Raw genomic sequence first — 25,898 nt, 5'->3', positions numbered from 1 at the left:
GTTCCCCCGGGGCCGGGCCGCGCCTGCGCGCCGGTGCCGGCCCGGGGGCAGCCATGGCGGCGGCGGTGATCGGGCGGGCGGCGGCGGGCGCGGGGCTGCGCGGGGCGCGGCGGCGTCAAAGGCTGGGGCTGCTGCGGCGGGGCTGCGCCGGGCTGGCGGTGGATGACACGGTCAACGGGCTGAGCGACGAGCAGCGGCAGGTATGGGACGCCCCGGAGGCGGCCGCCGGGCGAGAGGGCGAAGGGGGAGAACGAGCCTGGGCCCGGACGGCGCGCCTTCGTGGGGGTGTGTCGGGGTGGCGGGCTGTGATTGGCCGCGGCCGGGGGGAGCTGGCCTATCGGCGGGCGCGCAGAGGGGGCGTGGCGCGGCCCCTCGCGGCGAGGGCGCGCCTCGGACACGTGTGCGCCAGGCCCGGGCGGGAGCGATCGCGGCGGGCCCGGCCGCGGGGCTCGGCCTGGCCTTTCATCGTCGGGGGAAGGCGTCTCCTCACCGTAAACACCGCACAGCGGAGCGCTGCGGAGAGGGAAATAAAAATTCTACTGCGTTCCCGTCGGGCCTGTGTAATCAGAAATGTGGTCACCAATGAAACGAGTTAATTGAGACTCATCAAATCCTCTCAAAAGAAGTGTTGCAGCTCTCCCAGCTTGTTCTCTTGCCCAATAGGGGTCTTAAAGATTTAGGATGGGTGAAAAGGACCTGGGGTTGCTGGTCAACAACCGTCTGAATGTGAACCAGCAGTGTGCCCGGGTGGCCAAGAAGGCCAGCAGCATCCTGGCCTGTGTCAGTAATAGTGTGGCCAGCAGGACTGGGGCAGTGACCGTCCCCCTGTACTGGGCACTGATGGGGCCCCACCTCGAGTGCTGTGTCCAGTTTTGGGCCCCTCACCACAAAAAAAGGCATTGAGGGGCTGGAGTGTGTCCAGAGAAGGGCAACGGAGCCGGTGAGGGGTCTGGAGCAGGAGTCTGGTGAGGGGCGGCTGAGGGAGCTGGGGGTGTTCAGCCTGGAGAGGAGGAGGCTGAGGGGAGACCTTCTCGCTCTCTACAGCTCCCTGAAAGGAGCGGGTAGCCAGAACAGGTCGGTCTCTTCTCCCAAGGAACAGGCGATGGGACATGAGGAAATGGCCTCAAAGTTGCGCCAAGGGAGATTTAGGATGGATATTAGGAACAATTTTTACACCGAAAGGGTCATTAAGCATTGGAAGAGGCTGCCCAGGGAAGGGGTTGAGTCACCATCCCTCAAGGGGTTTAAAAGATGGGTAGATGTGGCACTTAGAGACATGGTTTAGTGGTGGACTCAATGATCTTAAAGTTCTTTTCCAACCTAAATGATTCTGTGGTAATAATTCTTAGCTTTGCTGTTTCCTCCTGTGTTTGACAGCAGCCGAGCGCTACCCATCGTAGCTCTTGTCCCCTGCTGCTCCAGACAGGCTCCTGCCGAGGAAACTCTTCTCCTTGGTGCTTCTCAGGTCAGGAGCTATAGCCATGCTTTCTAGCTAATTATGACAGCGCAGGCATATGGATGTACACAATAAACTTAGTCATTCTTGCTTTTTTCTTACTACAGAATTATACTTTACCAGGTTTGTGTTCATGGTTTATAGCCGTATCAGCTTGAATTAACTCAATATTTCTTTGTGCTTCTACATTCAGTGAAAGGAGGAAAATATTCTTGTAATTCAGATCCGGCTGGTGGAAAAACTAAAAAAGGTATCAGAAATAGATCTTTAGTAATGTTAGTTAAGCTGTGAGTTAAGAGCACTGTAACTCTTACAAACTGTCTTAGAGTACCAGTGATGCCTGTCTGAGTCTATCCCTCAGTCTCTAATTGATTAAAGTTTTTTTTATTATTATTTTAAGCTGCTTTTTTCCCCCTTCTTTTAAGCTTTATGCTCAGGTTTACTTCTGTCAACTTTGACACGATGGAAACATATCTAAAGTGTTTGGTTTTTTTTAAGTTTTTAAATCTCTCACCAGGGGTAAGGTTGTTTGGTGGTACTGGAATGGGAGGTCTGGGTAGCCATGGGAACAACAGATCTTCTGAAGTGTAGACAAGAGGCTGCTTTGGTTGTGGGCTCGAGAGAAGGGCAGAGAAGCATGGGCGTGTTTTGGTTTGTCGCTTCTGCCCCTTCTACAGGTTCTGGTTAAACAGCAGAGACTTTCAGTCTCTAAGACTGTTCCTTCACCAGCTTTAATTTGTGGGAATAAAGAACCAAAAGGAAAAATGGGATTATTAAACTCTACCATAACGTCTAGACAAAGTTGTTAAATCTTCGTATTAAAAACACTTAAGACAGTGTATATATTTTCTTAGTGTGCATATAGACTTCTGCAGAATACATGTATCTAAGTATTCAGATTTTAAAATTTAGAAAAGGCTTTTGAGACTTTTAACACTTGGATGAATGAACATACCTGACTATCAAAATTCCCCTCTGTAGGAATAGTGGGATAGCTAAGGTAGTTCCAGTTTGATATACCAACACATTTTAATTAGCATGCATACACGCTTATTACGGGCATCTGCATATAATTAAATGAAACTGTAGGCAGCTACTGGATGGGGATAATTCATCATAAGTTCTGCTCATCAGCTTTCTAAGTTCCCTGACCAAAACCATCCCCGGCAGCAGGCAGTAGTTCAGTAGCATTCTCTCATTTGGGGTACAATTGGTAAGGTAAAATGCTGAGAGGAACTTAAGGACATCAGTATCTTCTCTTTAAGACGCTGAAGGACATTTCGTATGGTCTGTCAGCCGCTAACCTGGAACGTCGATTTCCTCATGGTCTCGTGTTTCTGGGTTTGGGATCCTGGAGACGCCTGGCAGTGTCCAAGGGAAGCAGATGACAATATATTGATGAGATGTAACGTGTGTGTTTCTCCTCATCTCTTTCCCCAGCTTAGACAAACCATGACAAAGTTCTGTCAAGAGCATTTGGCTCCGAAGGCCCAACAGATTGACCAGGAAAACGAATTCAAAGGCATGCGGGCAAGTATTTCATGTGTGCGTTTGAAATAGATGGTAGCGAAAGCGTGTCTGTACTTTGATCTGTGCATTAGTCCAGACGAAGAATCCCAGTCTACACCACAGGAACATATGCATTAACTTTTCAAACTTGAAAGCCATCGAGAAACAGATTTTTATTTCCTGTTTTATCTTTTCTTAGCAACTTTCAGCAACCTGGGGCAGAACTCAGCCAGCATGCAATTAAAAAAAAAATAATGGATTGATAATGGTTTTGTTTGGATTCTCATTGTGGCATTTCTGCTTGGCTCTGTTCAGACTCCTTCTCTGATATGTGCTTTGTATTCTCCTGGCAGAGACCATTCTTGGACATCTCAGTTCCCTCTCAAAGTTACTGTGAAAGTACTGTGTGCAAATGCTGAAATGTAGAGCTCTTTGACTGTCGAGCTGAAACTTGCCTGCCTAATAAAAACAACAAATTCTGTGCAACGGGATGGTTTGATTGATGAAAATGAGAGACCTAACTATTGGTTTTCATAAGCTCCACAAGACTTAAAAAGCTCAGAACATCTGCTAGGATTTCCCAGAGCTCTGATGTTGACATTTTCAGGGATATATGCACAGCTTTGAAGTTAAGTGTATAAATTTAGCCTGGCGCACCAGATGTCATCCAGAGCTATTCAGTAATACTTTCCGAAGTCTCTGGAGACTATTCACTGATAATTATCTTATTGCTGGACACCGAGACTGTGTGACAAGCATTCCTCTGTGTGTCCCTCATGTGGTGGAGGAGAGGCTGAAGCAGCAGCAGAGAGCTGGCCCCGCCAGCGTTCGTGTGGTCCTCATTGGTGACATCCTCTGCTACTGCAGTATCTCATGGGTTCCCTCTTGCTCCGTGATGCCGTGATCCAGGCACAGCTGATGGGGTTGTCCCTGTGCCTCCAGTCACGCAGCTGTCACTTGGGCAGTGGCATTGACAGGGTGACAAATCTGGGTAACGGGCGAAAGGAGGAGTCGGCGGTCAGGGAGAACAGCTTGTCCTCTGGCAGGTGAACTCCGTAGTGTATGTGTTTGGATAGCTGAGTAGTGCCTGGATAGCTGAGTAGTGCCGTCCAGTCCCCACGTGTGCCTGCTGTCCTGGCAGTCTTGAAAACCTATAGGTTACCTGCTTGGGTGGCCCGTGTGCATTCAGCTCCTTTAGCTTCACAAGCCCGAAGTGTTCACAAATTCTTTGTTGTGGACGCCCTTTATAACATTCCTAGTCCCGCCTGCGAGGTGGGCAGCACCTCCGTCTGCCCCAGCTGTAACATCCTCTCTCTTTAATCTCTCCCAAGGACGCTTCCTTGGCTTTATTTATTAGTTTCTGTTTTACTAGAAGAGTTTTAAAGTGCCAGCTAATAGCAACTCTTCTACGAGTTTCCAGGGTTTCAGTCATGGGCAGCTTGTGCTAACAGCTATTTGAGGCAACCGCGGGCCCATCGGCTGCCAAAGCACAGTAACAAGGATGCATGAAATAAAAGACGAGCATAAATTTAAGTCATAAAGTCCTAAATAATCTTCAGCAAGAGATAGCACCTGAAAGCCCAGAAGTGCAGTTTTTGAAATTAATGGGAGGTTTTAATTTATAAAAAAATCTCCTTAAACAGGGTAATGAGTTAAATCTTAGGACCTCTCCTTGCAGAATTAAACTTAGTGATTTTTCGCTGAATTCACCTGACTACTCCCACGTGTAGCATAACTAACGTCCTAAGTCTGGCTGGGTTATTGGTCCGAAGGATGGAGCTGCTGCTGCAGGAGGAATAGGTGTCGGTGTATTTATCTCTGAGATGCCACAAGAATAAGGTAAATGGATGTGTCTGGTGAGCGACCTGGGAAGGCTTCTTACGCTGATACCCCGACTGCAGGTCTGGACTGACTGCTGCTTCTGTGTTTGTAGGAGTTTTGGAAGAAACTCGGGGAACTGGGAGTTCTGGGGATCACGGCTCCTGGTAAGTCTGTTCCCACCTTTTACCTTCCACTGGGTGATCCTTCAAACAAAAGAGAGACTTCTTAAACTCCCGCTTTCCAGTTCATAACAAACTTCTCTGTGATGTGACATCCGTTTTGTCCAGAAGCTCCTACCTTCATGTCTTTTAAAAACTCTTTCACAACTTTTGTTATTCTTCACTGGCTCAGAATCTTTTTTTCCTTGTTAGACTTCTGGACAATTGCAAAATGCCTTTCACAGTTTAAAAGTGCTGTTCAGAAATGGTTTCTCCAGGTATAACATACGCAGCTTGACTGTGTTTGCGCTTCTCTAATATGAATTGTTTGCTGCAAGTTCTGAAGAATGAGAGCTACAGAAAAAAGTATCCTAGAACAAACAGCCATCTCTAATAGGAGAAGTTAAAGGGTATAAAACAAGGCTCTGAAAAGCTGTGATAACTAACGGAGAGCTGACCACATCCAACCGGTCAGAAAAAAATCAGGGTAAATCTTATTCAGCCTTGTCCAGGTTAGTTGAAAAGTGTTTTGATTAATGTTATAGATTACTGAGGCCGCTCTGGTCATGCTGAATGCACTGACGCGGTGTAATGAGGAGAAGCCCTCAGTGGAGAAAAGCAGCCAATGGGGCCTTTATTTCCCCATCGTAAAGTCTGTGTTTCTGGATGTGCGGGTGCAAAGCTTCTGCAGAAGCAAGCTGAATAGCAATGCCCTCAAATAATGCCTCTGCGTTTCTTTCAGTGGCGCTGAGTCTGCTTGAAAGAGTCTGTATTTCTGCTTTCTTTCTCTTTACTCTTCCCAATTTACTGCTGCTCCTGTTTCTTCTCACTCTTACCTTCTTTCTTCTTTGATGTTGTGCCTGAGGCTCACAGCAGTTTCCCACATTATAAATAAGCCGTCCCCTCACGAGTCCTGTCCTTTCTGATTTCCTCAAAGATTTACCTCTAAAACCCTCCTATGCCCAGAATTTTTTGCCTTATTTTTGATTGTATAGTTGTGTGCACTTTCTTTTTTGGCATTGGTTTTGTCGTAGGAGGTGGAGCCTGGGGTTTAAGGTAACGTGAAACCTTACGAGGGCATATGCTCAATTAAGTGGCATGTTTGGGCACCAGTGGATCAGGTCTATTAAGGGAGCGTTTTAAATAGCAGTGCTGTCTGCTTTCTTCTTAAAACTAAGGAAACTACGTTGGTTTGATGTAATTTTCCGTTTATTTTATAAAGACCTAAGTTAAGAAATGCAAATACGTAGCTACCATGGAACAATAATATATATAAAGAGTAGTTTTGAAAGGGCAGCATCATCCCACATCACACTGTGGTTCGTATTATATGTGAAGTTGTCTGGCAGGATTATTTTCTTGCCGTACAAAGCAATCACGGGCCAGCACCGCTTACAGCAGGCGGTTACCATCCGTGGGCACCAAACCCATCCGCTCTATAGGAATGGATAGAAAGCTCTCTTCTTCTGGCATATACGAGAAATTGTTAAACCCATCTTTTAGGATATTGACAGTAATCCCCTAAACTCTGGTTTGTGACAGAGAGGCGATTTCAGAGGCTAAAGAGCCCTGCAAGGACACGAGTCGGGACAAGTGACAGGGAGGAAAGGCTGCGTGTAACGCCGGTGGCCATCATGTTAATTTGATGAGTTAGGGGCAGTAGCCCTCTTCCAGCCCAGGTTGTGCATTCGGCTCTTTGGCCGCTCTGAGCATACAAAGATATCTGCCCTTACCGCCGCTGCTGCTCGCTCACAGCACTGGTGGTGATGAGGAGAAAGCGCTCCCGGGTGACGTCCCCAACGGCTCTGCAGTCCTTACGTCCTCCCGCTTCAGTTCTTCTCTTCACAGTACAGCCACTCGCTTCTGGCCTGTAGAACAAAGCTTTTATATTGGGATGCGCCTGTATTTGTGTGTATATAAGTGTGTGTAGGTATATATGTGTGTATAGTTACGTAGGCTGTCAGCTGCTCCAGGCCATTATGCATTTCTCAGCCTTCTCCCTCCCTGTTCTACCGTGTCCCTTTAATCTGTGCCACTGGTTTCAGACTCAGCTCAGCGTGCCCAGCTAGATTCCCAGTTACAATGATCGCGCTGCTCACTCTCACTTCATGCTCTCTTGAAATCCACATTCTTGCCACTGGTGAATTACGGCAGTTACATTTATGGATCACTCTCGTTCCAAATCGGCCACCCATCAAAATGCTGCTCCCCTGCGCATTTGTGGGCTTGGAAAAGTCCCTAGTGCCCCACATCGTGAGCAGTTTGAGGATTCCTCACTTGTTTAGGGGTCCGTGTTATGACAAGCGTGCGTGTACTTTACAAACTTTGCCTGGGTTCCCTTGTCCTCTCACCTAATACAGGTCACCGCTTTGTGATTTAATCTTCGTGGTAATATTAAGGTTGCACTTAAGGATGGTTGACCAGAAGAACTTGCTATTTTGCAAACATCAGCAGCATGTTTTAGATGTGTCCTTATGTGTGTTATATGTATAAAACTGTGCCGTACAAGTAAATAATTGATTATGCTGAAGAAGTAGTGTCACTGTGCCTTTAAATTAAGAAAACTGAAATTCGGAGAGGATGGGGAAGGGCAGAGGTGCCCAGCTCAGGGACAGCGTCAGTCAAAACCAGAAGTTCTCTTGCAAGTGTCGGGGATCTCAGCCAAGACCGAGCCCGACCCTGGGGGGGGTGTGTGATGTGCTCCATGGTGGTTAACGTGAGGTTTCTCTTCTCCTTTCAGTGGAATATGGTGGATCTGCTTTGGGGTATCTGGACCACGTGCTGGTGATGGAGGAAATTTCTCGTGCGTCAGCAGCTGTCGGGCTCAGTTACGGCGCCCACTCAAACCTTTGTATCAACCAGCTGGTGCGAAACGGCAACGAAGCCCAGAAAAACAAGTACTTGCCCAAGGTGTGTGGCTGGAAGAGGGGAAACCAGAAAGCGAGTGGGTTTTGGCTGCGTGGAAGGATGAGTGTCTTTCACGGTGTGTAGCATTTTAAGCACTGGCCAGTGTCAGTGACACAGCCTTTAGGAAATATTGTACTTGCCAAACTTGCCCTTCTCTAGCGTGTTAATTTTTGTCCTGTTAATCCATATTGACCTTGGCCTGAGCTGAGGTCAGCACAGTCCAGCTCTCTGGACTCTGGAGCTGTGTCCCTAAATGAGGCTTCGAGGTGACGCTGGGTGATATTCTTCCAACTTCCCAAAGTGTTTTGAGATTTCTGAATGAAAGTCGCCGCTTTCCTGTTTTATATTCTCTGTGTCTCACTGCCCAAATGCGTGGTTTGTTTATGCTAATTAATTACATGTGAAATTTCTTCATTGTTTGGGGTATTAATGTTTGTGACTCTAAAGTGTGTTAAACAGATTTCAGTATTTAAATGCGTGGAAAAACTTAACTAGTACATTGAATCCCAGCTACTGAAATCATCAGTGAAATTATCAGCGCAAGGAACTTGATTTAAACCACATGCAAAGTACAGCATCGCTTCCTCAAGGCATTGTGCAGCCTGCTAATTAATGTGTAACCCTGAATTGTCCTCATTGCTGCTCAGGTGTATTTCAATGCCCTCATTTGCTTCCTTTCAATGAGATGTGCGATCACTTTAGTTCTCCTCTGGGTTCATGACAGAGTACTTAATGGTACTTAACCAGTTTTAAGCAGATCAGGGAGACTTCTGGAGAAATGCACTGATGGATTGGATTGGTGGAACACATTGAGTCTGTTTTAAAAAAAAAAAAAGAGATCAAAAGGAGGAGAAGACAGATAAAGTACACAGGGAGGGGGGAAAAAAAAAAGGCAAGGAGAAAAGGGCAGGATGAAAGGAACAGTGCAGAGGAAGCAAGGAAGCAACAGCTACGCCAGAGCCTGGTACGAGCAGGCGCGGAAGGAGGGTGTCCACCTGCTATCGCAGTGCCGGTGGGGGGACCAGGCTGTGAGAACATTGCGAAGAGCTTTGCAATCTCTTTTTATCCCCCTCATTGGCCTTTTGTGTACAACAACTCCTGTTTATGCAAAAGGGCAGTCGCAAAGCGCGGAACCGGGAGCGGGGGAAAGGCGTATGGCTGCCTGCATGGTTCTTTCGGCACCTTGCTGGGGACGGTGTTTTATAAGCAGGGCTGTACTCGTGTAGCTCAGACACGAGTTGAGTTGAGTCATCCTTCTCATCCCACTGGGATTTGGTTCTGTTCCCTTGGCACAGCGGCAAAGGGAGCTCCCTGCCAGGGCTCTGCCGGGAGCTACGGCTCCCGGTGACAGTTCCTGCGTAGAACTGCTGCTGGGGAGACCCAGCGCGGGAGGAAAAAAGGGAGGCAGGCTAAGGAGGGGACAGGAACAATGCGACCATTCTTCCTCCCTTTCTCATATTTGTCTTTTCTTCCAGCTAATCAGTGGGGAGCACATTGGAGCCTTAGCAATGAGCGAACCCAATGCTGGATCTGACGTCGTGTCCATGAAGCTGAAGGCAGATAAGAAAGGTAAAGCCTATCCTGTGCTGCCTGGGTAGACAGCTGGTGGAAATAACATCTCCTGTAAATTTAGACTAACCTCCCCAACACCACCGAGATACGGTGCTTAGTCTTGGGTATACGGGGCCACGTTTGCAGGTTTGTGCTGCTTCCCAGGAGGTTCAACATGTGATATAGGCAGGTAGTGAAGGCACAAGGTGGATGGTTGAAGGTCCAAAAGTGGACTTCTGATTGTGGTGGTGGAGGTTGGTGGTATGACGGAGCCAGTGGTAGGTGCCTTAGTTTGTCAGGTATTTGTTAAACTGTCTTTGGACTCCAGAAATTAGTTTTCTTGAACTTGGGGAGGATTTGTGCATGCTGTGCGCGGGGGTCTTAAAGAGCATCCTTGGAAGCTTGTTTTGAAATAAATGGAGTGAGGATACAGGTGTTGCTCTGTTGTGAGCTAACAGATGGCAGCTCTTTGCTTCTAGGAGACTACTTTGTTTTGAATGGGAACAAATTTTGGATCACCAATGGGCCAGATGCAGACGTTCTCATTGTTTATGCCAAAACTGATGTTAATGCTGTTCCAGCCTCCCGAGGTATAACTGCGTTCATTGTGGAGAGGGTAGGTTTGATAATTCTCTCATGCTTATTGTAGTGCAGTTTTTAAAGCTAACTCCTTCACCCTAAGTGGCGCATTTAGAAGCCAGCTGGTTTTCTTTCTGTAACTCACTCCCTTGCTCAAACAAAAACTACTTTCTGCGTGAATTTTATAAAGATACGAGATTTGTGCACTGCCCCAGTGACATGCCCAGCTGGGCACTCCTGGGTTTTGGTATCCAGCCAGTCTTTAGGGTTAGAAATGTAGAGAGAACGGACAAGATTCTAATATAAAAGGCCTTGCTTGTTGCCAAAAATTATCGGAGATATGGGAGGCCTTGTAAATACATCCTACTATCCCATTATCTATCTTCGTCGGGTTTTTTTTAAGTCAAGACAGTAAAATAGCGCTATTAATTTCTTCCCCCCGTTTTTTTGCACTGCCCCTTTGTGATCCTGATTTCACAGACGTCTAGTGATTTTATTTAGTCGGTCAGAATTGAGATTTGAAATGTATTTTTACTGTCCTGACTTTGCAGGGAATGCCAGGTTTCAGCACGGCCCAGAAGCTCGACAAGCTGGGAATGAGAGGGTCCAACACCTGCGAACTGATCTTTGAAGACTGCAAGATCCCCGGTGAGCTGGGTTCAAATCATGGCAGTAGGCATGTGGTGGTTTCCTGTCTTCTTCATCAGATAAATTGGATCGCTAATTACGTGCCTGTTCAGACTGTGACCTGGAGGGCTTTGCAGATGGTTATCTGCTCCTTGGCAGCCTCGCAAGAGAGCTGGTGAAACTGGAAAAGCGCAGTCTGCTGGATGGCAGCGAAGGAGCACGGCCCTTACTGTGTCACTCCTCTTTCGCCCTGGTGGACCTAACTCTTAACCACGGCTTCTGCAAAGCCTCCGTGAGGCTTCCTCAGAAACACGTTTGTTTCCACTGGGGATCCCCATCTTGTATGTAGGAGACCTTATTTGCCTTGAATTTGTTTTTTTTTTTCTCCAAAATCGCTGGAGACTATCCAACAGACTTCTGGTTTGCCTGTAACATTTCTGAGTTCTTTTGGGGTCAGGGCCTGACAATGGACATCCTTTCCCCCATGAGTTAGTACAGCAGGGGCCACTGTAATGGCCGTTTTTGTTACTCCGGTGGCTATTTGTGTTGATAGAAAAATTACGGCCTCTATTATAGCAAGCGGAGGAGGAGATGCCTTATCTGAGCTCATGAAAATCCTAATTGCTTATCTGCAGAGCAGGTCACTCTCCTGCTCCCCATACACCACCAAAAGCTGCTTTGCAGTAAGTGGGAGAGTTTGAGCTGAAATCTGTCATTTCTAACTTTATTGGATCCCTCCACTCTGAAATCAGAAAGGCCAGTGCCCCAGTCTTCAGATCATCTCCCGGGTAATCATCTGTACAGAACAGCGTGTTCTCATGGTAACGGGATTTCCATTTTCTGGTAACTCGGAGAAGCACATCACTGCCGTGTTGAAAGTTCACACACTTTGCACTCTGGCCATTAATGCTGCTTCTGCCTTGGAAGCTGAACCAGCTTGATGCCATTTCATGTGTCTGCAGGATCTTTCTCTCAGATCAAGATGTCCTCTAGCACTGCAATTCCATCACTTTAAAGTACGTGGGTTTCACTGTCAGCCACGCTCCACTGAGTGGCTGGGTTTTTTCTCAGAGCAAGTGTTGCCCACGGATCCATTCGGTCGTGTTGCGTTGGTGAAAGTTGGCTCAGAGCCCCAGTGTTTTACTTTTTGGCTGTGGTACGCAGCCAGCAGGTCTGCCCTCCCTGTGCAGTCAGCACACGTGTCCTTCAGCTCACCGCAAACCTACCCATCCCTTTTCCTGGACGTACAGGAAAGTGTTCAGGCCATTCAGTCCTTTTTTAGCTGCGAAATGTCATTATTCATGAACAACTTTGTCACTTTATTATTACTGATGTTGGCGTTTGTGTTCTGCGCTTCAAAGTAGTGTTTGCTGTTAGTATTTTTCTTCCTTGTCAGAGGGGATTTTGAGCATTTTCTCTGAAAGCCCAGCTTCGTTCTTCTTCCTCTTTCTGGTTCCAGCGTCATGATGATGGCCCTGCAGAGGCTGCGCTTCTCCATACGCTACATCAACGTGCTTTTCGATAAGCAGGAGACAGTGCAGTCCATGAGCTGCCACTGAAAAACAGATTATTTATTTCAGGATGTGTCTGCATGTGTCCAAGCCCTGTCTCATTTTCACTTTGCGTATCGCACCTCTCAGATCTCCTGTGATCAAAGCCTGCAGTACGTGTCAGCTCTCCTGGATGGCGTGATCAGTGGATAATCTCTGGCCATCTACAAAGCACAGTTGTTAGGCTTTAAGTTCTCTCCTGATTGTAAGAGTAGAGCCTTGCTGAGATGAGCCTTTTGTTCCTACTTCTTTTTTGATGCTTGTTAACATCAGCACGTGCTTTAGATTGTCCCAAAGTGAAACGGTTTCTTGGGGTTTTTTTCTCAGCCTATTATCTAATATGGCTATTTTCCTGTTCCGTTTTCACAGAAATAATACTTGTCTTTTTAAAACATTCATTTCTAACAACTGCAATGTTCTGTTCGGCCCCCCCTCACAGAAGGAGGGGTAATGACTGTATTCTTCAATTTCAGAAGACTAATATACATCACTCCGGTGTGTGATAAGTGGTGAGCTTTGCCTGCTTGCCCGCGTAAGCTGTGGTTCCTGTGCTGGGAATGCTCAGGGAGGTCACCCCGGCACATCGGACCAGGCTTTGCATTCATTTCAAACTCGCACTCAGACACCAGGCGGTGAGGCTGTCGGTTTGGCTTAGACACAAACTAATGGGATGGTGAAGGGGACTCCCAATTTGTCCTCCCAGGCTATTAAATCTCCTGTTCTTGTTGGTACAAATGCTGAGCTGGAAGATCTCTGGAGAGCACCTTACTCTTTAGAAAATCGGCAAGAGAAGAGCAGTGGTTGTAGATGCACTTTATAACCCTTTACTGCCTTTTCCTTTCTGGCTTTGCTTGGATTGAAAAGACGTTTCAGTGGTAGGGAGTATATGTACCGAAACTCAGCGCCTGTCTAGCTCATCCCCAACGTTTTGTCTCCAGCCGAAAGAGAAAGGTGGATGGGACTGAAAGTTTGAATCCTCTCCCCAGCGAGCGCAGGCCCTCAGACAACAGCTTGTCTTGGTTTTGCACGTAAGTAAATCACCTCCGCTTGCTGATTGCAGCTGAAAACGTCTTGGGGACGCTGAGCAAAGGAGTCTACGTTCTGATGAGTGGATTGGACCTGGAGAGACTCGTGCTGTCTGGTGGGCCACTGGGGTAAGGGTTTGTCATCTCTCATGGCTTGTAAGGCCAGAAGGATCCTTCACAATCACCCAGACCAGGGGGTCTCCAACCAGGGCAGCAGCTCCCAGTGGGATCCATCTTGGATGGAGAACCATGATACTGAGGCAACTTCTGAGGGAAGAGGAAGGGCTGGGAGGAAGAGGCTGGGTCGGAGTGGCAGGAAGGAAGGAAGCTGCAGAGGAGGCAGGAGCAGGGAGATCCTGCTGGGTTCTCCCTGGCTCTGTGGTAGCTGCTCTGGTGGACTCCTACCGGAGGGCACTCAGCCGGGCGCTCCCGCCAGCTACGGCTCGTCCACGGGCGCTCCACCTTTTCCTTTAGCTCTCCTCCCCTCTCCGCTCCTCGGGCAGTCATCTTCCGTTTGAAAGCATCTACGTGGAACACCCTCTGAGGGGCGAGGGGTAGAAGCAGCGATGCCAGAAAGAAAGTTTGCTCATCTCTGCCTTCCAGTGTAGCACAGGCTGCAGCCCCCCCAGAGCGGGCTTTTGAAAATATCCGTCTTAACGTAAAACATTTCCAGAGATGGAAAATCTGCCTTGGTCCCTGGTTGCTTCCTTGTGTGTCCCTGCAGTATGGGATACTCTGGGAATAACCAGCCCATTTGCGTTACCGATTCCTTAAAATCTAAAACACTATCCAGACTGTCACATAGAGGGATCACCGGACTGGGTAAAGGGTTTGTTCTTCATTTATTCAGTCCTTAAGCTCCCCAGTAATTACTTTTACACTACAGTCCTTTTGTCTTCCCAAGTGGTGACTCTGTATTAATCCTCATGTGGAAAGACCATCTTCCACAAAGCAGAAGGAGGATTTTTCACCCTTCTCATTCGTGCCTACCCTTTTTTTATGGTACTAGTGCTACTAGCTATGGTGCTACTAGCTAGTGCTCCTTGAGTTTAGTGGTCTCTGGGGATGCAGCACAAACTGTCCTGGCCAGAGTTGTAAGAAAGCTCTTCGTCTCTCCGTCTCAGTCCCCAGAATTAAGAAGGTAAGACCTTACCACAAGATGTCCCAAATGAGCAATATGTAGAGCACTAGGGAGAAAGACTGAACCTTTGGATTCTATTCTTAGCATTCTTTGAGTGGAGCTATAGGGAGACAGCAGCAAGTCATTTTAGGTAGGACAACCCTTTTGCCTTGGATTGCACTTCCCAGGTTTAATTATTATTAATTAATAGTTCTGTTGTTTTCCTTTTCATGCATATCCACGCTTTTCTTAGGCTCATGCAAGCTGTTCTTGACCACGCAATTCCATACCTACATGTAAGAGAAGCGTTTGGACAGAAAATTGGCCACTTCCAGGTGAGGAAGAAAAGGAATTAGAAATTTTTGTCATGCTTTTTTTCTTCAAAAATGTGAAGACCAGGAGCTCCGTTATGGGAGGTCTTTGCATGGAGGTTGGCTGGAGTTAGTGCTGGGGCTGCCTGCTGGAATGGCGTGGTGAGAAGGTGAAGGGATCTCTGAGCCCCTTTACCTGAGGCCATGGTTGGTGGGTGAGGGACTGTGGATGACATCTGGGAGTCTGTGACTCAACAGAACCTCCAGCTGCCTCACATATGTCTGCTGAATCCACGTCTTCTCATTTGTCTAGTTTCTCTGGGATAGTTTGGGGAAGCGGTGCTCATGCAGAAAATAATCATGGAATCATAGAACTGCCCAGGTCGGAAGGGACCTTTCAGATCGAGTCCAACCATCAACCCAATTCTGACAAAAGCCATCACTAAACCATATCTCTAAGCACTGTGTCTACCCAGCTTTTAAATCCCTCCAGGGATGGCAACTCCACCACTTCCCCGGGCAGCCTCTTCCAATGCTTGACAACCTTTTCAGTGTAAAAATTGTTCCTAATATCCATCCTAAACCTCCCCTGGCACAACTTGAGGCCCTCTCCTCTTGGCCCATCGCCTGTTCCTTGGGAGAAGAGACTGACCCCCCCTGGCTGCCCCCTCCTTTCAGGGAGCTGTAGAGAGCGAGAAGGTCTCCCCTCAGCCTCCTCTTCTCCAGGCTGAACACCCCCAGCTCCCTCAGCCGCTCCTCACCAGACTCCTGCTCCAGACCCCTCACCAGCTCCTCTGCCCTTCTCTGGACACGCTCCAGCCCCTCAAGGTCGTTTTTTGTGGTGAGGGCCCCAAAACTGGACACAGCCCTCGAGAGGGGGCCTCCCCAGTGCCCAGTACAGGGGGACGGTCCCTGCCCCAGTCCTGCTGGCCACACTGTTCCTGACACAGGCCAGGATGCTGGTGGCCACCTTGGCCACCCGGGCACGCTGCTGGTTCACATTCAGCCGCTGCCGACCAGCACCCCCAGGTCCTTTTCCCCCCGGGCAGCTCTCCAGCCGCTCTGCCCCCAGCCTGGAGCGTCCATGGGGTTGGTGTGACCCAAGGGCAGGACCCAGCACTTGGCCTTGTTGAACCTCAAATCTTCCTCTCGCTCATGTTAATGTCTCTCTCTTCCGCGCCGTGCAGCTGATGCAGGGCAAAATGGCTGACATGTACACGCGGCTGATGGCCTGCCGGCAGTACGTCTACAACGTGGCCAAGGCCTGCGACCGGGGCCATTTCAATGCCAAGGTGAGCTGGCTGCTGCCGCCTCTGCCCAGGGAGCTCCTTTCCCTTCCGTCCCTGATCCTGAGGGTGGAGTTTCTGTCCTGGGGGTTGAAACGACTCGCTCACAGCCCAAAGTGCTTTCTTTTCCCCAAAGAAAAAGAAAGCCGGGTTCCACAAGGCAACAGAGTTAGCAGCAGTAGGTGTTTACTGGAAGCCCAAAGGCACATCCTGGCTGTCGTAAGGGTCTGTAGCCTTGTTCCGAGGTGGTGTCATCTCCCTGTTGTCATCTCCACACGGGCACTGTCACCACACCTGTCAGAGGGGATGGAGTGTTTCCAGAAGGAGCACAGAGCCCTGCATCCCAAATCAAATGACGCTGGTCTCCTGTGGGTGTGATGTGCGTTTGTGAGAGAACGCCTCCCCTGGGGCACTCTTTTTTTTTCTTTCTTTTTTCCATTTTCCTTTTTTTCCTTTTTCCTTTTTTCCTTTATTCTTGCTTTTTTCTTTTTTCCTTTTTTCCTTTTTCCTTTTATTCTTTCTTTTTCCTTCCTTTCCTTCCTTTCCTTCCTTTTTCCTTCCTCTTTCCTTTTCTTCCTTTTTTCTTTTTTCTTTTTTCTTTTCTTCTTTCTCCTTCTTTCTCCTTCTTTCTCCTTCTTTCTCCTTCTTTCTCCTTCTTTCTCCTTCTTTCTCCTTCTTTCTCCTTCTTTCTTTTTTCTTTCTTTCTCCTTTCTCCTTTTTTCTTTCTTTTTTCTTTTTTTTTCCTGTCGTCATGTGGCCTTTGCAGACCTGACACAAGTGTTCTGCAGTGGCAGAGACTGCTGCAGCTTCTTGCTCGCTGGGGAATGAATCCTTTGCCTTTGTGACCGAGTAGCCGAGTCTTGTGAGCAGGTGTCTGTAGAGTCATGGAAAGGTCAGAGGGAGACAGGAGACGGGCAGGGGACACCTTTCCTGACTGTCATTGTGGCTCTCCTTTAGGACTGCGCTGGAGTGATCCTGTACGCGGCAGAGTGCGCTACCCAGGTGGCTCTGGATGGGATTCAGTGTCTGGGTGAGCCGCTGGCAGCGTTTGTTTCTTTGGGCGGGTGCTGGAGGGAGCCAGGGGCGGTGCAGGGGCAGTGCTTGTCCCGTCCCACCCTCAGCCCCCGAAATCAGGGAGGAGGAATGACTTGTGCCTTCTTTTCGATTGCAGGTGGGAACGGTTACATCAACGACTACCCGATGGGGCGCTTCCTGCGTGATGCCAAGCTCTATGAGATAGGGGCCGGCACCAGTGAAGTGCGCAGGCTTGTCATCGGCAGGGCCTTTAATGCCACTTTTAAGTAACATCCCCCAGTGGAGAGGCAGCACCCCGACCACCATGAGGCCTTTGACCATAGGGGCTGGAGCGCACAACTCTTTTTCTTCCTGCTTGTGATTCTGCAGTCGTCACTTGTGGACTCTTTGCCTGCTCTGTGAACAGATGCTGCCGGACTGGGCTTTGACAAAATGAATCAGATGGTAGCACGGAAGGAAAAGTGGGTTTTTTCTCTTCTTGTGATCATCCTGATTCATCCTCTTCATAGGCCATCCTGATTCTCAGCGTCACAGGGCTGAGGTTCATCCAGGGGACATATTGCCATCGAAGCCGGCTGGTGGGCAGCCATTGCTGAGCACAGAAAGTCACCCCATACCCCCACCACCCAAAAAAAGGACAACGAGGGAACAATTTTGTTCTTAAAAAAAGCCAACCTGAGTGCCATTATATAGCTGGCATTTAGCATATTACTAGCGGAAGGTGAAATTTCCCATTGTGACCTTGCAATGGGATTAATAACTTCCATTTTGGGAACTCAACGCCAGCCACATCATGGGGTCGGCTGTCATGAACTCTCAATCGTCATCAATGCCCAAGCAGTGTTTTAGGGGATGATCCCTAAAACCTCGTTAAAATACCGCATCTCTTTCTTTGCCTACTTCCTTTCCTGTTCCTGCTGCTTCTCGAGATCTTTCGGTGCAGCCCCGAGTCTTTGCTGCGCTGATTGACTGCCTCCCGCTGCGTTATTCATCCCGAGGTGTTGCCATCCATCATCCTGGGAACAGTTCAACTGTCAGACCTGCATTGTGACAGCCAAGAATGGAGCGGGCAGGAGGAGGTTGACTTTTGGGGCTGGGGTTATTTGGTTGGGTTTTTTTCTGAAGGTTGTTCTTTTGGCAAAAGCACGTTCCTCACACTCCACCTTCGGCTGGCGCGAGAAGTCAGAGCAAGCGCAGCAGCGTTTGCGGGTGTTTTCAGTGCATATTGTATACAGCAAATTGACGTTTACCTAGCTTTATTAAAGAAAATTGCACAGTATACTGCCAGCCTTAAAGAGTGAATCACAAAGAAAAATGGGATGTTGTAAATATGACAGAATGATTAATTAAACAGTTGCCATGTAGGCAAACTCCCAGCAGTTTTAACAAAAAAAAGCTTAAAGCTTTCTGTATTTTTTTTGTTCGTAGTTGACATCTGTCTGTACCAGGTGACAGTAGACTAATATAGAATTCTAAAATGCCACAGATTGAAGAAAAAATTATCCTTCTTGGATGGTCAGGTAGGTCACCAAGTGTTTTTCTAAAAAAGTTATAGAACTTCACTTTGTCCAGAGCTAGAAACAGCTTCTAAAATCACATTGGCCCCAGAAGGCCATGCCGCCATCCAGCCAGACCTGGACAGGCTGGAGAGTTGGGTGGAGAGAAACCTTATGAAGTTCAACAAGGGCAAGTGTAGGGTGCACCTGGGGAGGAATAACCCCCCGCACCAGGACAGGTTGGGGGTGACCTGCTGGAGAGCAGCTCAGTGGGAAGAGACCTGGGAGTCCTGGGAGACAACGGGATGGCCATGAGCCAGCAATGGGCCCTTGTGGCCAAGAAGGCCAATGGCATCCTGGGGGGCATCAAGAAGAGTGTGGCCAGCAGGTGGAGGGAGGTCATCCTCCCCCTCTGCTCTGCCCTGGGGAGGGCACAGCTGGAGCGCTGTGTCCAGTTCTGGGCTCCCCGGGTCAAGGAGGACAGGGAACTGCTGGAGAGGGGAGAGCAAAGGGCTACCAAGATGCTGAGGGGACTGGAGTATTGCTCTGCTGAGGAAAGGCTGAGAGCCCTGGGGCTGTTCAGCTGGAGAAGAGCAGGCTGAGAGGGGACCTCATCAATGCTCAGCAAGAGCTAGAAGGTGGGTGTGAGGAGGATGGGGCCAGGCTCTTCTCAGTGGTGCCCAGGGACAGGACAAGGGGGAACGGGCACAAACTTGAGCATAGGAAGCTCCACCTGAACACGAGGAGGAACTTCTTTGCTGTGAGGGTGGCAGAGCCCTGGCACAGGCTGCCCAGAGAGGTGGGGGAGTCTCCGTCTCTGGAGACATTCAAACCCGCCTGGAGGCGTTCCTGTGCCACCTGCTGTGGGTGACCCTGCTCTGGCAGGGGGCTGGAGGGGATGATCTCCAGAGGGCCCTTCCGACCCCCACCAGTCTGCGATTCTGTGTGGTTCTGTGCAAGCAAACTGGCGAGTGGTGGGAGCACTGGCACGGGCGGTGGGAGCGCAGGCACAGCCTCTCCAACACCTATCAGAAACTCATATTTTACCTGTCTGTTCCTCAGCTCTTCAGCACGGGAATGAATCACTGCAATTTGCCTTGAAGACTCTCAAAAGAGCACAGGAACTGAATCACCGTGTTATGATCCATCGCTGGCCAGAAGAGCTTCTCTAACGAGTGTTAGAGCAGCGTCAGGATGTTGCAAGATTCAGATTGTTAAAAATAGGTTTTCTGAGGTGGAAGGGACCTGCAGATCTTTAAACCTGTCCTCTAATGTTGGAGAGGTCTATTTTTTAACACACATAATAAATAATGCCTTCACTTTCTAGGCTGATCAGCACCTGGGAGTTGAAGGTAAAATGGATCACTGTCTAACGCCTCACGGGACGGGGCGGAGGGGGAGATTCATACTTCTTAAGCCGGGTTGTGGCAACGAAACCTCCTGCACTTCCGCGGGCCGCCTGGGGAAAGGGCCGGCGTGCTTGGCGCTCGGCGGGTCTCTCTGCGGCGGGAAAAGAAGGGCTGGGGAGGGGGATAAGGGTTTCAATCTTTATACAATCCTAATAAAATAAGATCTGCTGGGTGGGCTGTGCTGCGGGGGGTGTTTCCCAGCAGAGGGTGGGTGCAGACCTTCTCCGGCGCCCACTGCAGCGTGCCCGGGCTGGCAGCGGCAAGGGCTCCCTCCCTCTCTCTTACCAATCGCAGCCTTTTCCCCTAACTCTCATTTTTTAAAAAAAAAACCTACAGTGATACATCTGGGCTGTGCCTCGGGCCTCCTCTGGAGAGCAGCAGAGCTAATAGGGAAAGCCTGCAAGGGCGCCGTGCCTCTGGACGGCTCTGAACCGTGTCTGCTCTGAATTTGCGATGGAAATCCTCCCGGCCCGCTGAGCGCTGGGCTGATGGCAGCCCTGGATGTGCAGCATCAGCCCGGCCTGCCGGGTGCTTGCCCTGTTGGCCGCTGGCTGGCCACCAAGCAGGGAGAGACAGCGTGGGGAGCAGGGGGAATTAGTCATGAAGGCAAACACAAGGTTTATTTTAGCAGCGTGTATAAAACGTGGAGATTTTTCCAAGGGCTGCCAAGATGCTGAGGGGACGGGAACATCTCTCTGATGAAGAAAGGCTGAGGGATTTGGGTCTCCTCAGTCTGGAAAAAAGATGACTGAGTGGGGGCGTTATCAAGGCTTGTAAATACTGAAAGGGGGGTGTCAGGAGGATGGGGCCAGGCTCTTCTCAGTGGTGCCCAGGGACAGGACAAGGGGTAACGGGCACAAACTTGACCATAGGAAGTTCCACCTGAACACGAGGAGGAACTTCTTTGCTGTGAGGGTGGCAGAGCCCTGGCACAGGCTGCCCAGAGAGGTGGGGGAGTCTCCGTCTCTGGAGACATTCAAACCCGCCTGGAGGCGTTCCTGTGCCACCTGCTGTGGGTGACCCTGCTCTGGCAGGGGGTTGGAGGGGATGCTCCAGAGGGCCCTTCCGACCCCCACCAGTCTGTGATTCCATGATTTCTGAATGGGGCAGGTTCCTAAGGAAACATCTTGTAGCTTATTGGGAATCCAGGGGTGCTGCCTGTCCTGGTCCGGGCCCAAGGACCTGCTCCAGCAGAACCCGACAGCCGATGGGTTTGGAGGTACTCCCACCCTTGCTCTGTGTGTGCGAGGCTCCTGTCCTGTGGCAGCTGGGCAGGATTCACAGGATAGCGGATTATTGATTTCTGGAAAGGAGAAAAACCCGTGCTGGAGCTGCTGGCTCCTGGGGCACCCAGCTCGGGGGATCTCTCTCTCACTGTGTGCGATCAGAGCTGCTCTGCGGCTTCTTCCCTGCGGTGGGACACCTGATGGAGGAACAGTGTAATCTCCTGAAGGCAGCAGAGCTCTGGCTTGGTTTGGTCTCTTACAGGTGAATTTTGCGGCTGAAGGTGTTCTGCTGAGAAACAGCTACGCTTGGACCCGAGGATGTGCTAACCTCGGGATCTCAGCCAGCTGCTGCGGTGGGGTGGGTGTGCGAGGCCAAGGGTGCCACCACCAAGAGCGGGTTCTCGAGCCCTTTGGAGCACTGAGGGGGCAGGAGGGTCTGGGTCCTGCCCACCATCCTGCCACGGACACTGCAGCTCTGCTCTCTCCCAGCTCCTCAGCTGCAGAACCGGGCTGCGATAAATACCGACGGCATTTGCACGAGGAAACTTGCTCTGTGTCCTTGATCGATGCCCCTTTGCCCTGTGAGCCCTGTCTGGAGCTGGTTGCAGGAAAAGCCAGCTTGAGGTGGAAAAGCTGGGCTTGTGCTGGGCTGGGGCGCTGCAGAAATGTGTTTGATGCAGAAGCTCATGTCGAAAGGGACGTGGAAGCTGTAGCGGAGAAGATGGGCTGAGACATCTCCGGGGTCCTGCCTCCTGCTTCTCGGGGCAGATGGGACCATGCCTTCTCCAAGCAGTGCCCAAACCTGGCCTTTAAAGAGAGTGTTTGCGGGGATGCCCACAGCGGGAAGGCAGCATTTGCTTTATAAACATGCCAAGGACATTTATTTTAAGATATGCCCGCAAGGTAAAGAACTGCTGTGGAGGGGTTTGGCTGCAGTGAGACCAGCTGTGCTTTATATCGAAGATTATTTGCAAAGGGAGCTACGGCTGCATCACGGGGCTGAACCCTGGGTAAAGTGGGTCTCACCCATCTAGTCTGCGAGGCCAAACCACGCTGAGCCCTTCAGAGTGCGGGAGAGGGCCCTGCGTTTGTGCAGCATCCCCGGGCAGGGCAGTGGTTGTCCCCCTTCTCAGCAGGGACCTTGGGGGTTGGTTTCCCCCCAGAAAACTCCTCCCGAGTCTCGCAGGTGCCCACCGGGGCTACCAGATGGGAAGGCAGGAACCATCATCCCCCCTTCAGTGCCAGCGGGGAGCGTGCGTGCTTGTGTCTCGGCGTGTGTGCTCATGTCTTCGCATGTGTGTGCTCCTGTCTCGGCGTGCGTGTGGCAGAGGATGCGGTTTCTTGCTGGTGGGGCTGGTCCAGGGGAAGGGAAGCGTTGGTAACCTGTGGGGAAGATGCTGTTTCCCTCCTGCGCTGAGCTTTGCTGCGCAATTTCAGCACTGGGTGATGCAGAACGAAAGTGTCATTGAGTCTTGTTTTCGCTGTACGGAGCTGTGCTGGGGCCGAGCCCCGCGATGGTGCCCCAGCATCGTGCGGCGCAGTGCTCCATCCCCGCTGGCGAGCATCCCTCCTGCTCCTGCCTCCCCCGTGCAGCCCTGCATTCCAAAGCTCCGCTAGTCTGGGCTCCCGCTTGCCTGAGAGCCTTCCCCGGGGCTCCCGGCAGAGCTCCCTGTGGTTAAACGCCGGTGACGGAGCAGGGACCCGGAGCAGGGACCTGCTGCTGTGTCACCTCCCTGCTTCCCACACGTGGGTGAGCTGGGCTCTCTGCCAGGGCCGGGGTGAGGGCTCTGGCTGCCACCGCCACCGGCAGAGAGGGCACGATCCCGCGCGTCCTGCCCGTTGCGGGCAGCTGCCGGGGAGGGAGCAGCCCCCCCTGCGCCCCGGTGCCAGGCCACGCTCCCCCCTGCAGCGAGGCACCCGCTCTTCCCCAGCTCTGCCCGGCCAGCGAGATTAGAAAGAGATTTCTTTTCAACATTTAAAAGAATTCGCAACTGTGAAGGGGAGACAAAAACATTCTTGAGCCGAGGGGACAACATTGTGCGAGGGGGGCCCCGGGGGGGGGGGGGAGCGGGGATTACTGTCGGGGAGCCCGAGGTCGCACCGCCTGCACCTGCTGTTTGCTGAAAGGCTGATGCTGAGCAACAAGCAGCTGATGCCGGGGCCCAGTTGTCAGCATGAATGGGGGGAAAAAAAAGGCTGTGATGGGCGCGCTCGCCAAAGGGAACGGCAGGCAGCCCGGCCGCCGGCAGCGGGGGGAGAGGAGCCGGCTCCCCTTCGGCACACGGGGGTCTGGGCAGCCCCAGGGTCGGGGATTCCTCATTTTGAAGGGATCCGGGAGAAACGGGGCGATCCTGAAGGGCAGGAGCTCTCCCCAAGCCACCCTGCTCGCGGTGAGCCGGGTGGGTGCAGCGCGTGCCCCCCCAGAGCGAGCCTTTGAGGCAGCGCTGGTGCAGGACACCCTGCCCTCCGCCACCGCCGCCCCCCGGGCAGCGCGGTCCTGCCCTGCGCCGTCACACACGGCCTGGCAGCCCGCTCTGGAAGGGACAGGGGTGCCCTGCAGCAGCGGGACCAGAGAGCACCGCTCAGCACTGTCACCCAGGGGTGCCGAGGTGCCTTGGTGCCAGCTGGGATCGCTCTGGGCTGTAGGACGAGCACCAGGATGCGCCGCTCAGCACGGACCCCATCGGAGCATCGCCTTCGTCTGAGCAAATCTCGCACGGAGCGGGGCAGAGAGGGGATGGGGAGCTGCCGGAGGGCGTTTCAGTGGGCTGATGGGCTCTGCACAGCACAGCCCCCTCCTGCACAGGGATGGCTGGTCTCAGAGCTGGGTCAGCCCGGCTGGGAGATTTTCCAGCCCTCCCCAGAGCTGCCTGCAGCCGCCTGCTTGTGCAGAGCGGGAGGTTTCCCGCAGCTGCCGAAGGGATGAAAATAGCTGGTGTGTCTGCAGGGCGAAGGGATCATCCTGGATCCGCGCTCTCCCCACCACGGGATGCCACCATCCCCTGCAGCAGCTGTGCTGGGACATGAGGAAACCCACAGCCCGTGTCCTCCCCGTGCCTTGAGCAGAGCAAGGAGCTTCTCCAGAGTGAGGACAAGCCCGTCGTTGGTCTGAAGACCTGACACCCCCTGGAAAGACCCCCCCAGGAAAGGAAAAAGCAGCAGCTGGCTGGTGAGTCCGACCTAGAGAAGAAAAGCAGACGGTTATTTTTTCAGCCCAGCGGGGTCCCCGTTGGGATTCAACACCCGGGTGCTCACGCCGGCACGAGGAGACGTGGCTGCCCCAAGGGGCTGCCCCTGGCCCTGCCGCCGGGACCCGCCGGGAAACCCTCGGGGACGATTTCTTTTGCTGCATCCCTTCCTGCTAAGGGTAAAGATGTCCCTGCTCACTGCAGGGGGGTGGACTAGGTGACCTTTAAAGGTCCCTTCCAACCCAACACGTTCTATGATCCTATGCTTCCCCCTGTTGCGTGAAACAGGGCCAAGTGGTTTTGGCAGAAGATAAACCCCCTTGCGTTCTAACACTCCTCACCGAGGTGGGAGGCCAGGTGCGGCTGGGTTTAAATTCTGAGTGATGCCCAATTCAGCACTATCAGTCCAATGGTGTTTAATATGTATTAAACTACTACAATTTGGATACACTAATAGTGGACTGCACCTTCAGTCCAGCCGTGCTCCTGAACTAGCACGGCCTCTCTCAAGTTTTGGTCGCGTTCAGTGAGAAAGCGAAACGACTAGCTACTGAAACAGTGCAGTTTATTTAAAGAACAGATATACAGGTTCTTTAGGATTGCCGGTGATAAATACACTGTCTGCAAAGCACATGCAAATAAAGATATTGTTAAATATACAAACGCGCGACAAAATTATAAACGATACAGCCTGGCTATAAATGTAGGGTAGAGATTCTCTAGAGAAATTTCTAAGTCCCTGAGAAAGCACTCGGTGTAATCGAAGTCTTACCCAAAGGCGTCCCTATGGGGGGGAAGAAAGGCTCAGCCCGGCAACTGATCCCAGAAAACAGCGGTGGAATTCTTCACGATGGTGTCTTCCCTGACATCCCCTCTCTCTTGGGCTATTTTTATATTATTTTTTTATCTTCAAAGTGGAGTTTGAGTGACTTTAGTCATACGTACTTTTATTATGATTAATGTACTCAAGGAGGAGTGTTCACACCTCGGGGGCGGATAGCCTCCGGGATGGAGGTGTGTTTTGGTACATTGTGGTGAGCAAAGTTCGCACAAAAGGACAGCATTTCATCAACATTTGACGAAATGTTGGCTCGGGTAGCGTGTAGGCCGCTTATCAGTTCCGTAGTACCATCTTGTCCCCATATCTGCTATTCGTCACAAGGGAAGGCCAAGGAACAAGCGCGTTCCGTTCCATCCCTCGTGTAGTTTCGCAAACAACCTTGTACAGGGAATCACAGATGTTGCATTCTTCGTGTGCCAGCTGCGGCTGTGTTCTACCTCAGAAGCCTCTTGATTTTATGACTTTCCTTAATGTGTGAACAATGCTGTATTTTTGTATTCTTGGCCAATTTAGTAATTATTCCACACCCCCGGCACAGCCGAAGCTTGCGGCATTGGCCGGGGAGGTTTAAAACCAAAAACCCACCTGGGGCCAACCGAGCCGGGCAGCTGCTCCCTCCGTGCCGTGCAGGGCTCTGGCTGCCGAGCCTCGGAGGCTGCTGGTACCGCGGGCTGTCTGTCCGGCCGACCGGGGTGTCTCTGTCCTGCAGTGACGAGGCAGCTCTCGCCAGCGCTGCAGGACCAGCCTTCCTGCGGCTCCCCCGGGCCCCGCTTCCCCACGGTGCCGGCGTCACGCTGCCGACT

The 25,898-nt window shown here is 51.1% G+C and overlaps 1 protein-coding gene across 2 annotated transcripts; it reads left to right on the top strand.

Annotated features, from left to right (window-relative positions):
- The first annotated feature begins 36 nt into the window (after window positions 1-36).
- On the top strand, window positions 37-19,793 carry IVD (isovaleryl-CoA dehydrogenase). 2 transcript variants are annotated; one of them, XR_008466288.1, is made up of 13 exons: window positions 37-200; window positions 2,897-2,986; window positions 4,899-4,950; window positions 7,685-7,854; window positions 9,327-9,420; window positions 9,882-10,018; window positions 10,533-10,629; window positions 13,219-13,312; window positions 14,557-14,638; window positions 15,802-15,906; window positions 16,858-16,930; window positions 17,072-18,455; window positions 19,494-19,793. XR_008466288.1 is itself a non-coding variant. In XM_054200604.1 (12 exons), exons 1-12 carry the CDS (start codon window positions 54-56, stop codon window positions 17,203-17,205), a joined length of 1,275 nt encoding a protein of 424 aa, XP_054056579.1. In that variant the 5' UTR covers window positions 37-53; the 3' UTR covers window positions 17,206-19,793. The 2 variants fall into 2 exon arrangements, 1 of the variants encoding a protein (XP_054056579.1); XM_054200604.1 differs by having other exon boundaries at window positions 17,072-19,793.
- The last annotated feature ends 6,105 nt before the right edge of the window (window positions 19,794-25,898 follow it).

The sequence above is a fragment of the Rissa tridactyla genome, chromosome 4 (genome assembly GCF_028500815.1).
Source record: "Rissa tridactyla isolate bRisTri1 chromosome 4, bRisTri1.patW.cur.20221130, whole genome shotgun sequence".
NCBI classification, from domain to species: Eukaryota; Metazoa; Chordata; class Aves; order Charadriiformes; family Laridae; genus Rissa; species Rissa tridactyla.
The sequence above is the reverse complement of the archived record's forward strand: the minus strand, read 5'-3'. Positions and strand labels throughout refer to the sequence as shown.

Bases quoted from the DNA above. Each gene is read 5' to 3' on its own strand.
- IVD (XM_054200604.1), top strand. From the start codon at position 54: ATGGCGGCGGCGGTGATCGGGCGGGCGGCGGCGGGCGCGGGGCTGCGC. The intron at 2,987-4,898 runs GCAAGTATTTCA...CTGTGTTTGTAG, and splicing joins ACGAATTCAAAGGCATGCGG to GAGTTTTGGAAGAAACTCGG. The intron at 10,019-10,532 runs GTAGGTTTGATA...CTGACTTTGCAG, and splicing joins CTGCGTTCATTGTGGAGAGG to GGAATGCCAGGTTTCAGCAC.